This window comes from Cyphomyrmex costatus, unplaced genomic scaffold (genome assembly GCF_001594065.2).
Source record: "Cyphomyrmex costatus isolate MS0001 unplaced genomic scaffold, Ccosl1.0 scaffold199, whole genome shotgun sequence".
Classification (NCBI taxonomy): domain Eukaryota; kingdom Metazoa; phylum Arthropoda; class Insecta; order Hymenoptera; family Formicidae; genus Cyphomyrmex; species Cyphomyrmex costatus.
Window position 1 is genome coordinate 585,835 of NW_017276028.1, and position 13,196 is coordinate 599,030.

Consider the following 13,196-nt stretch of genomic DNA (forward strand, 5'->3'; position numbering starts at 1 on the left):
ACTGAACTGAACGAAAAAAGAACGCATCCAGAGATACATTCAGTGCACATTATGCCACACTAATGCGGCCAGTGAAAATCGCTATATGATACATTGTATTAAATTATAATTAACCATTAATTAGATCAAAAGTGGTCATATTTAGCGATTTTTCCAGGGCTCAGAAAAATTTCAAAAAATTTTTTGTGATATGGGTTTGAAAGGTACATACTCTGGGCACAAATTAAAAAAAAGTTGAAAAATGACTAAGTCACGGAGAGATGAATAAAAAAACGTCAAAAAACGCTGTATTGGAGGCGCGTGCGCGAATGCTAGATATTTTTTTAAATTTTTTTTATATCAATTTTCGTGAATAGTGCATATTAAACTATCATTTTATCGCTACTCCGTAAAATTTTTGAAAATACACCCTAATATATATATATATGTATACACACACGTCATTTGATTTTCAAATTTTAGAACTCATATCTGAATCAAAACTTTTTGTACAATGAGAATGCAATTCGATATTTTTAAAGTTAGCAGTAATCAAACCATTTTTATTGTTGATCCGTAAAAATGTTAGTTATGCGTTGTTCGCATTCTACAACATTATTTAATCTTCTCGTGCAAAAGAATATGTTATAATGTTTTGTTCAATAATTTATAAGATATCTCTCTTTCTCTCTCTCTCTCTCTCTCTCTCTCATACGTTTTTTAACATTAAAAAAGTTTCATAAATCATATTACACATTTTCTTTCACTATCTTGAAATGACAAATCTAAATGAAAGAAACTTACTCATTAGATACTATATTTTAGCGTATTTGATTTACTGACTCGATTCGATACCGAGCCAATGCTCTGTTCTTGTCAGCTCCATTTTTTACATGGTTTAGCTCTTCTTTTACAGCTAAACAGAACAGATCATTGACACGAGTCACTAAATTGAATACATATTATTAGTCTCAAATTAGTATATTTCGTATTCTCTTCTGTCTGGTAACATGTTAAGTTTATAAAAATGCTTTTCTTTTGTTTAAAGATTTTAAGTAATCTGTATCTATATTAAGATCTGTATATGTTATTTTTAATTATTGTATGAAATATATTTAAAAATTAATCTTCAAATAAGTTCTGAATGTATGAGAAGATTATTACGTCTTGTAATGATATCAAGTAAATATTCGATATAATTTATATTAATTTTGATTGGAATGATTCGTAGAACATGAAAGCACAAATTTAATCGAAAGCTTAAGTACAATAAAAATTATAAAAGGTTGTAGAGAAGAATAATGCAAATAATGCAAATAAAAAACATAATTTTGTATAAGATCCATTAGATATAACTTCAAGTGGATCTCATATTATAAATTTTTAATAAATTTTCGTACCAAATTGTCAATTAAAATCGAAGTAAAGTGCGTTCTTGCCTCGATTGAGATCATTTCCGTGTTCCCATTAAATCATACATGCTCGCCGTCATTAGCGATACAGGCTTTGTTTTCTGATAGGACCGTCGTTGCAGTTTGCGCAAGTGCCATGCCTAAGCAACCTGCTCATACTCAGCCTTATTGATATTGCTGGCTAGACAACATGCTAGGAAGATACCGACTAGTGGGAAAAAAGCTACGCCGATCGCTGTACCGGCCACCAGACCAATGTTGCTATTTATGAAATCCAGCACGCGATTGTAACATCCCTGTAAAAAAAAAAAGAGTGAAAAGAATTATAGAAACTCCTCCCCAAGAAAAAACAAACAAAAAATAAATAAAAAAAGAGCTGCTCAGATTTGACATCAATTTCTCATTCAATTATCCTCTTTTCTATCTTTTTTTATTCATTATATTTTTTTAAATTTCTATTACGTTTAATATTCCTTTCTTAGTTTCTATTACGAATTGTAATTGTCAATTACTACGAGATAGCAATTAAAATTTTAACACGACTGCTCAGCAAATTTTATGACTTACTATTATTAGGTATGATAGAATTTTCATTAAAAATATGCATATAATAAATAAAATCTTAAAATAAAATATTATTTAATAATTAAACAAGACTGATTAAATAATCCCCTGATAGATAGTACGTTTAATTGTATGCTTTGTATTTTATCATTCGAAAATTTATATCAGATATTTACTTTTACAAGTATTTTTTTACAAAATTTTATTAGTTTATTATTAATAATCATTAAGACGCCCATAATGAATAAACACCAAGATAGTCAATATGTTAATAATTCACTACTTTGTATTTTAAGCATTCTGTGATATATTATAAATAAAAATTTTTTTTCTTTTTTTCTGTGTCTTTCTTTCTCTTTTTCTCTGTCTTACAAAAATTTAAATAATTAATAAAATGTTACCTCGGTATAAATGTCCTCTACATCCCGCGTATCGCAGCTATCCAGTGGCACTTTGCAGCAGGACATAGGGACAACTGGATTCTTTTGCGGATCCAGATTGAGCCAATCAGCATAACCACGATTCCCGCAGCAATGCAACTGTAATTCATTAATTTTTTTTAAATATACGACACAACGCAACTGCACGTCGCAAAGAATGAAAAATGAACAAGTTTTCATCTCTCTTACTTCATCTGTTGTAATTATTTCCATATATTGAAATACGAATGTTCAATTATCCTCTAATCAGTTCGAACAATCGAGTCAATCGACATTCAATTGACATTCGGAATAACTGAGGGTGATACTATATGAAGATACTCACAGTTGATTGCATGGTATCGATGTGACTGCTCTTGGAATTATCCTGTCCATAGGCAGCCATGCTCTCGTTCAGACCTTGATCAAATCCCTCGTTCAAGCTCGTGCGATAAGCGTAAACCGACGCGCCCGCGCCAAGTTCCAGCAAGGCCACAACGGCTAGGAACGCACCGTACTATACAAACGAAAAGAAAAGCGTTATAAAGGTAAATCGATTATTTCTCTACTACTAGAGATTTTCTACTCGTCGAGATATTCATTATTGCTGTACACACTTTAATCGGAAGTATTATTTTCCATGAACCTCTGAGACGCGCCTTTATTTCGCTAATTTTCAATTCCAAAATACTCAACATGGTTCCGATTTAAAAGTATAAATAATTCCAAGTGTTGCAGATTTGCAACTTTCGCGCACACACACATTTACAATAAAATTTGTTAAGATACCTATAATAATATTACGCAAACGCAGCGAGTATCGTTTTTCTCCCTAAGGGCCTCAATAATGATAGTAACATCGAGTATCGGTTTGTAACTTCATCCTGTCGTTCCTGAGGGACCTGAAGCCGACTTTAATTCACGACGGAATTCTATTTATACAACGCGTAGGTGTGATACATACACGTGTTCTTAGTACGGATCCTTAATTATATAAATTATGAAATCAATAGATTTCTAAACTCTGAAATAGATCGAGAGTGCCTACCAAATACAGGAGAGCAGGATGACCGCGTGCGGTGCAGCAACAGGCGAGGACCGCTGCGACAGCTAACACCGCACCTAAACTCGAAAGTGCCAGCAAAGCGGCTCCGCTGCCCTGCACGCTCATATTCATATAATCTCGCAGCTGGATGCGCATCCATATGCCGATGCATAACATCAACACTCCAGACGCCTGAAAAAAACATACAAAACATCAAGGAACTCCTCGCCGAATAATGTATTTATCACGAAGTAATTCGAATTGTCTAATTGTTTTTGAAAAAAAATTAAAAAAGGGTTTCCGGAAAGAACGTTGCATCCAACATTTCTTAAATTGTAAAATAAATACAGAAAATAAAAAAAGAACAGCAAAAACAAGCAACGTGCGCGTTTTCCCATTAAAATATCACTTTTTCAATAAAACAAACCACTACATGTAAATATTATGATAAAAATAATTGCAACGTTTATTTAGAGAGCCCTTCAACTATAAGAAAAAAGCGCGCTTATTAATAAATAATTACTATTAGACCATTGGTTCTGATAAAAATTTGTATCTTAAAATAAGTTTCTCTGTGGTATATCGATCTCCATCATTGGAGTATTTGGAGTATAATGCTGTGCGAAATAATGTATGAACGTCATGTTCGAAGGTACATATTAATTGTGCATATCTTAGATGTAAAATCTTTATTATAACGAATTCAGTTATTTGCATTAATTCTGCATTAAATTTGACCTCTAATGAACTTAGTCCTAGAGTGGATCCAAGTGCCTCTAGGATCCAATAATTAAAGGTAATTTGCATTATATTTAAATAATGAATATCAAAAAATGTTACACATGATAAAATTAGCGAAACAGATGTAAAAGCTTATAAATATTTTGAACAATTAAATATTTAATAATGATATCATCATTACTTAATAAATATATGTCATCTCATATTGTCGTAGTTCATATTATGCTATTGTGTTCATAGAATATATAAAGTAGTCTTTTTAATGCGTACTAATCCAGTATAATGTAAATGATCGAATTCACCATTAATTAAAGAATATATAATAAAATAATATCGACACACACACACACATAATCGAGAGATATTATGAATGATTTAGTAATCATCAGTTTGATGACAATAATATTTTTAAGCTGACAAAAGTAATGGTTACTATAATGTTAGAGAAGCGATAATAGTCGCGTATGTATTCATATGTTTACGAACGTGTGGTCTGCAGATAAGCCATATATAATTAACGCGCTTGAAATTTCTGAATTGGTTCAAAGGTTCAAGGCTAAATATAAATGATAGAAATGTATAATTTATCAAAATGTCACATAACTCACAAATCAAAAATAAAAAAAATATATTTTCATATATGATATATATTTTTATTATATTTTACATCAAATATAAACAAATAAAAACTTTACACACATATGTAGAATTTAATTTATGCATAAGTACATTACCTTTTTAATTTGCTTTGATAGAAGTTAAAAATTTCATTATTTATCCTTTACTATTATACTGTATATTATAAATATATATGTGTGCGCGCGCGCGCGTGTAACTATGTGGACGCGTTTCAATTTAAAATTGCATATTCTTAAATTTTGAAGAATTCATAAATATTCAAAATTTTTTTTGTATCATATAATAATATTAATATTATTATACTTGTTATTTAATATTATTTATTTAAGAGCTTTTCACATTATCTAAACGGGCATAACATTCAAGGTCATGTCCATCAAATCGCTGCGCATTTACCGCTTGGTTACTTATTTTCCCCAGTTGCTCGACTTTATTTCGTGCAGGAAATTAGACATTGATAACGGATCATTATTATGTATATTCCCCTGTCCCTCGTGAAATAAACAAATTCAGTTAATACCCGGTATTAAGACGCTAATCAATTATTGTGCAACAGTTGGGTAGGACCAGGATATATACGTGATAAGAATATAACCATTCCATAATTGACCCAATGTTGAGAGGTTTTAAAGGTTTCTGCTTACCCAGAAGATGAAATTGAAGAGCATTAGCAGAGTCTTCATGCAGGTCATCGTGGCCACGGTCTCCAGTCGAGCTTTGCTCATGTTGCAATGTCCGTCTTTCGTTTATTTGCTTGCGATGAAACCCTTTCGATATAGTCGGGGTACGGGTTATTACGCACTACCAGTTTCACCTGAGCAAGTTCGTGCAATCGATTTGCAAGAGGATTTGCGAATACGTGTTGCGTGCGTGGCTCCTGCCCCTCTCTCTACAATTTTAACCGGTGCATGCGCTCTACCCCGCGAGAATGGTGTAGCTATAGTGGGAACTCCCCTTATCTGAACAATTCTATACATATATGTACCGGAAATATCACATACAAGTATACGTCAAACGAAATTATAGTAGAATGTCGTTAAGGCCGAGGTAGAGCCTCTCTTACTTCAGAGACATATACCTATCTTAAATGTTTCTACTGGATTGAAATTTTGAATGCTAAAATAGTAACAGTTTCCTTTATTGGAATAATTGCTGATGTATCAGCGAGTACATCACGGATGACATAAATATTCGATACATAACGTAAAAAAGAAAGATTCTTTAAAATTCCATTGATGTTGATAAAAATTCATTATCATACATTACAAAATTGAGGACATTATGACAGTAGTAATTTTGTTAGAATAATTGAATTTTTTTTAATATGTACTAAATTGATGTTGTTAATTAAGAGTTTATTGCATTAAAAAATTGAAGATATCATGGCAGTAGTAATTTCTTTATTAGAATAATTGAACCTTAATATATATATACTAAATTGAAATGTGAGGGATGACATAAATAATATAAAGCTTTTTTGAACGTGGCCAGAGACACTACCGCGTCTTCTGATAGTAAAAACAACATAAATTCAAAATTACACTTGTATTGTCAAAAGCTTGTATTGACATATGAGCGCGCACTTGATAATTAAGGTAAAATTTTTTTTTCATATTTTTATTAGAATAACTTTTTAATAAAGTATTTGTTATATTATAATTGTAAAAAGCGTTGTCATAGATATAAAAATGATTTGTAATAAGATCTGAAATTTTAGACTATCCATAAAAGATTCGATATGGCGCACAGTGTGTGAAGATTATATATCTCAATAGGATACATATATGAATCTCTTTAATTTGAATAAAAGTATGTACTGTCTATTAATTACTTATACGGATAATAAGTATTTCATACAAATTACAGAAGTTGAAAACTTTTAATCCTCTCTCTCTAGCGATCGTAGATTTTTTTAGAGATCGCTATTACATTTCATTATTATCACATTATAGGAAATATAGGAATAAAGGGATGGAATCGCTTTTGTCAATATGGAACAATTTGGGATATCCTTTCAGGATAATATGTGCTGTGTGAGTATTCTGATAATTAAGGAGTCCTCCCTGCTTAAAATTTTCTATAGAAAACTATCAAGAAAATTCTATAGTTTTTAATGAGCGTTTTGAATCGGTAAATCCTAATCCGCAATAGTTTTCTATTATTATACTCATGGAATCTTATTGATAACTGTAGAGCTTCTATAGTCGCTCTCGTGCGCTACTATAGAAACTATTAAAAACTATAAATGCCTATACAAACTCTATATGTTCCTATAGTTTTTTATAGAAAATTTTAAGCAGGGCTATGAGCGTTATACGTATATATATGATAATATGGTAATGGAGGTTTCTGCTTACAAAATAGATGACATAGAAAAATATCTGCAGGATCTTCGTCCTGGTCACGAAATTCCGTAATTTTTGTCATCGTGTGAAATATGTTTTCTTCCTTTGCTTGTGACAAGACCCTTTCGATACAAATAAAGTATAACCTATTACGCACTACATAGGTCTCACATGAGCAGTGACCAGAGTCCGCTCGATCGATCGCAAGAAGATTTGTGAATACATCTATATTTTGGGTGTATGCTCCTGCCCTTCTTCTCTCAACCGCGGTGCATGCGCGCTACCCTGTAAAAATGCTGTGGCAACGTTGGAAACTACCCTTATCTGAACCCTCCAATATGTAAGGGAAGCAAGTGTGCGTATCCTTAATGTCATATAAATTCTATCTTAGAACATATAGAGGCTCTCTTCTTCGAGAGACCCCACATAGCACACTTTATCCTAGGGATGTTAAACGGACGTCATTTTGGGATATCGCGATAATCTTGTGATATTCGTGGATGGCCCAGTTATCCAATGGATATCCAGGAGATGTATAAGTGTCTGCATGTAGAAGTCTCTCATGGACATCTTAGATTAGATGATATTCACGAGATATCCAAAAAACTCCATGAGAGATATATCATAAGTATAAATTTTATTATAAAATTTTCAATATTGCAACCTACACAACTTCAGCCATCCTCTATATCGACAGTACAGAATTTCCAAAAGATGTCCTTATAGCCTATTATAGTTACTGACATGTCTTATTTTGACACATAGTCGTATTATTTGTGTCAAAAAGTATAGCTATATTTTTGCTTCTAATCTTTTATAGTTCTGACACTCTTCAACTGCAAACCTTTGCTGTATTCTGGGCATTCTTAAGATATTTCTATATGTTATGCGGTGGAAGGATTTGAATATTGTAGGATATCTTAAGATATTGATAGAATATTTTATAATATCCTATGAAATTTTATAACATTTTACGATATTTTCTTGGAATATCCCAGATAAGAATAAAATATTGAGTGCTGTACTGGTATCAATTTCCTTTATTATAATAATTTCTGATAAATCAGCAAATATATCACATAACTATTCGATAAATAACGTGTAAAAGAGTTTACTCTGGTAAAAAAAGTTAATAGAGAATAATAGACGAAAAATCCTATTGCTTTAAATATGAAATTTGGTTCGTGAATTCACTAATTTAAATCAAATCTTATAAGAATCTTATTGTACAAATTTCATAGAATCCGATAAAATACAATATAAGATTTCTTATCCGATTAATCGTGATGCTTGCGAGGTCGACAACAGAAATTAATAGTTTTATAGAAAACGATACAAATTTTGATAGAAATCCTGTATATATATCTCGTTCTCAATCATTTTTTTATTAACTTTTTTATTAGGATAAATAAACTTCTTAAGATTCTTTAAATCTTTATTGATGTTAATTGTTAATTATAGTCAGGGAATGGAAAGTTACTTTTTAAAAGTAACTAGTTACAGTTACTCGTTACCGAGTAAAAAATGTAACTAGTTACAGTTACAGTTATCGCTTTTTAAAAGTAACTCGTTACAGTTACCGTTACTTGAAAAATAACTTTTCGTTACTTTTCCGTTACTTTTTTAAAATCAATTTAAAAATGTACTTTTGCATTTTTTTTTATATGTAATACTGACAAATATATATATAGTTTTATTAAAAAAAAAAAAACAATGTAGAATGGCTCAAATAATAAATTAAATAAAAGTAAAATGAGAAGGGTTACGAGCCAAAAATGAAACAGTTTATTTCCGATAAGAACGACGATGACAATGTAATTAAATGTATAAATATATATTAGAACAACAACATGGATAAAACAAGATAAAAACAAACGACGTTTCCACACTTATTGTCATCGTCTTTTAAACTGTTTCGCTTTTGGGTTCGTAGTCCTTCTCATTTTACTATTATTTAATTTATTTTTTAATTTTTTTTAAACACAATTTTGTAATTCTAAAACCTGTCAAATATGCAGCAAACTGAAATATTTGTATGTCCTATGTATTAAATAGAAGATAGAAGTGTAAAATAATTACTGAATCATAACGGCCGAATGTCTAAGGGCTTTCAAGTCTTATTTCAATCGTGTGCAAAGTAACGACAAAAGTAACTGTAAATTTCGTTACCGTTACCCAAAAAATGTAACTCGTTACCGTTACATCAGTTACCAAAAAAAGAAAGTAACGCAGTTACCAGTAAAGTTACCAAAAAAGTAACTTGTAACTGTAACTTCGTTACAAGTAACGAGTTACTTCCATTCCCTGATTATAGTATTATAGTATAATTTGCATTAAAAAATGAGGAGATTATGGGTGTGATTATTTAACGCTGCAAATACTTTGTTGATTAATGAGAAGAAAAAATTTTGATTAATCAAAAGATACAAAGCATTTACAGTATGAAGTACTTGATAGAAATATTTTTTTTATTAGAATAATTAAATCCTAATATGTATATATGATTTATTTAAAATTTAATAAAGATATTGTTATAAATACAAAAATTGTCTGTCTGAAATTTCACTAACTGTAAAAGATTAAATATTGCGCACAGCGTTTCATGTGATAATTATTCAAAAAGTGATAATATTTTATAATGATAATTTATTGCAGAAAGGTTATACATAAATCTCTTAATTACTGTCATTTAACTATTTATATTGCAAATATGCAATATTTTCTACAGATTAGAGGTCGAAAGCCCTTTAATTCTCATAGTTTGTATATTAATATATGTATTTTGCAACTCTATAAATGACTTAATAAATTCTTTCGTCATTAATAACATTTTATTGTTTAAAGGCGCAATATTTAGATTTTTCATGCTTGGACATCATTTTCAATATTCAATAATTTATAAAGCTTGTAACAATTTCGTTACAATAAAAAAATTTACTTTTAAATATCTTGTTTTTTATTGAAATTTGTAGTATTCTATTTTCTATTTTATCTTGGATTGTTAAGTTTTTATTCTATTTTCTTGTTCTGTGAATTCAAAAATTTAAAAAAAAAAAAAATAACAGATAAAGTAAATAAATGATTAAAATGTAATATTTAAAAAATGTATAATTTTATGCATATTAATAAAAAATAACGGAAAGGACATACAGAAAAAAATTAAAAACATATACATTTTAACTAATAAAACCAATGTAAATTGCGATTCATTTTAAAAAATTGAACAATTTATTGATTAAAACCTTCATGCGTTTATATATATATATATATATATGCAAATTTTTCCGCTCGACGTTTTTTACTTTTATTGATCTTTTGAAGAGTTGCTGGCTACAACGAAATTATTAGTGTACCTAATTTAAAAGAACTCCCGAACAACGTTGTTTTCATTGACAATTGATAATCCCCACGGATTCATGGAAGATCGTTAATTTTTTTTGGAACGACCGAAAAGTGCTTCTTTCCTGATTCTTTAAATAGTTTATATCATCTTTTTGATCTGCCTTATCCATTTTATTCACTAAATTATCTAAAGATATTATATTATTGTTCTTCATTTGCCTTCTATCTCGTCTATGATTACCTTCAGCCAAACGAGAGAGCCACTTGTCTGTTCTTCGATAATTTATCAGATTCGGGTTAAATTTGAGTAGATACACGATTGGCCAGATATTTTACGTCGCTCTGCTCTGTTCAACAACAGTATTTGAAACATTATTGATTTCTTTGTAAAATGATTTATTAGAAATCGGTTCGGTGAGTTCTATAGCATCCCTCTCAATTTACTCATCGCTGCTGATAAATGCATCGTCCTAATTCTGATTTTGATGTCTCTTATCATTTATAATATCCCCGATAGTCTTGAAGTAGATGCTATGGTCATACTGGTATGTTTCTAAACAGTTGCTGTCCAGCTTACTGTTTGATTGATAATTGAAAGTACCGCAGCAGTTTATTTTAATCTCCTCCGGAGACAATTTCCATTTGGATTGTTTGAGACTATGCAGTTGTGTCGGAGTTTCGTTGGAAAACATGTTCCAGTTATTTTGAATTATTTGCTGAGTCTTGAACCACCTGATTTATTTTTGTTTGTATTAGAAACATTACTTTTTTATACATATTGAATTAGATTTGTATATCTAGTTGTTTATTATTATATATAATCTTTAGCAGACTTTTTTAAATAATAAAAATTATCGGAAGTCTCTCTCTCTCTCTCTCTCTCTCTCTCTCTCTCTGTCTCACTCACTCACTCTCACCTTTGCGATTGAAAACGATTGTAACCACGTGCAAAGGCCGCCCATCTCTCAATTCTCTGGAAAATGTATTCGGTTTCTTTGCTCCACCATTCTGACAAATTTTTTTGCACCATAATGTCCCTGTTCTCCGTTATGGATGTCATTTTCATATTGCAAATGAAGATGAGAACTGCAAGAATTATATGATGATTATTTGTAAAGTTTCATAGTGATGCTAAATAAATGATCAGTACAAACTGTAGAGAGAGTTCACAACTGTAAAAGTAATTCTGGTAGAGTCGATTTATAAGTCTCGCAAGAAGCACCTCAAATACGGAAGCCATTAATGATTGTGACCATGACCGCGCATAAAGTTTTCATCGTGTTAGTTTTCGTTGATTCGAAACACACACATTGCGAAAAATTATATCAAGATAAATCACCTCAACATAAAGTATCTTTGACAAAAAATGTATAGACTAATATTTATACTTCATTTTGATTTCAAAATATATTTAATTTCAGTTTAAAAATAGCAAATATGGTATTCCTTAATTTATATTACTATTTTGTGCAATAAAATTATTTTAAAGATTTTAGATTATTAATATTTTATTAATATATCTTCCTATACGCATATCAATATTATTAAATTACATCAATATTAGCATCAATATTGTACAATATTAAATTACAGTCAATCTAATAAATTGTGATATATTAAATACTAATATTATACATATAATACTATTCTAGTTCTGTTAGAATTCAAGATTAGAAATTAAATTGAAATAGTTTGTGTAGAATATATTATATATTGGATATGCGCATATAAAATGCTCATTTAACTGCATATTTAAGTATAATGTTATAAAATATTATTTAAGTATATAACTATTCAACTTGACCATTTTGAGCTTTTATTTCCTATATTTATATAGTTGTGTGTATTCGCGTGCATTATAATTTTGAAAGATACTTTGTTTAATATTGTTTTTTAATTTATTGTATTTTTTTAGGAAACTTTACCTTATAGATTTTTAATGTCAAGCTCAATTTGACATTATACATATATATATATATAACATATATCTCAATTTAACATGTAGCTCAATTTGACATTATACATACATATACATATATATAACGACACCTTTTATCTCCTTATGTGGAGCATAGGACGTCTATAGACCTCTTTTGTCCGAGGCCTATATTCGTTTCTCGAATCAGATAGTTTTTCTGATTTGTGGGTGATTAGTCCACAGAATCCTACCTCAGTTAGATATTAGAGACAAATATCTACTGATATACTACTGATGTATAGGACCTACAGTTTTTAACGCCGAATCCGAACGGCGCTGATGATCATAGATCTTTTGATCACCAGGTGGAGCCATTTTTTGGCTCATTAAACGCGAAAAATCATCGCGTTTGGGCGCACGTGGGATTGAACTCGGGTCTACAAATCGCGAGTCAATCGCACAGAGCGGTGAGCCACTCGACGCCACATACATATATATATATATAACATTTATGTCAAATTGAGCTTGACATTAAAAATCTATAAGGTAATCTTCATTAAAAATTTATAAGGTAAATCTTCAAGAAAATACATACATATAAATACATCTGTAATTAAAAAATAATGCGATTGGAACGAATTCGTATAAATTTTAATATAATACAAATTTATTAAATTAAATCTTTAGAATTGTTTATTAAAACAATAATTAAAACTCCTATATTAAAATATTTTATCTTACGTATAATAATTTATTATTTGCATTTATTGTTCTCGTCAGTGTACTTACCTT

General features: G+C 30.0%; 2 protein-coding genes across 2 annotated transcripts; both read right to left on the bottom strand.

Annotated features, from left to right (window-relative positions):
* Nucleotides 1-1,355: 1,355 nt before the first annotated feature.
* On the bottom strand, nucleotides 1,356-5,709 carry LOC108773118 (tetraspanin-7). The gene is given in 6 exon segments (XM_018538839.1): nucleotides 1,356-1,687; nucleotides 2,357-2,494; nucleotides 2,721-2,891; nucleotides 3,423-3,611; nucleotides 5,444-5,538; nucleotides 5,598-5,709. Coding segments are annotated over 6 exon segments (861 nt in total). The 3' UTR covers nucleotides 1,356-1,531.
* A 4,697-nt stretch (nucleotides 5,710-10,406) lies between these two features.
* Nucleotides 10,407-11,643, bottom strand: LOC108773117 (uncharacterized). The gene is made up of 2 exons (XM_018538838.1): nucleotides 11,404-11,643; nucleotides 10,407-11,218 (listed from the first exon to the last, which is right to left on the bottom strand). The coding sequence occupies exons 1-2, from the start codon at nucleotides 11,550-11,552 to the stop codon at nucleotides 10,957-10,959; spliced, it is 411 nt and encodes a 136-aa protein (XP_018394340.1). The 5' UTR covers nucleotides 11,553-11,643; the 3' UTR covers nucleotides 10,407-10,956.
* Between the last annotated feature and the right edge of the window lie 1,553 nt (nucleotides 11,644-13,196).

Coding starts and splice junctions, on each gene's coding strand:
- LOC108773117 (XM_018538838.1), bottom strand. CDS start 11,552: ATGAAAATGACATCCATAACGGAGAACAGGGACATTATGGTGCAAAAA. Junction 11,219..11,403: donor AATCGTTTTCAATCGCAAAG/GTGAGAGTGAGT, acceptor AAAATAAATCAG/GTGGTTCAAGACTCAGCAAA.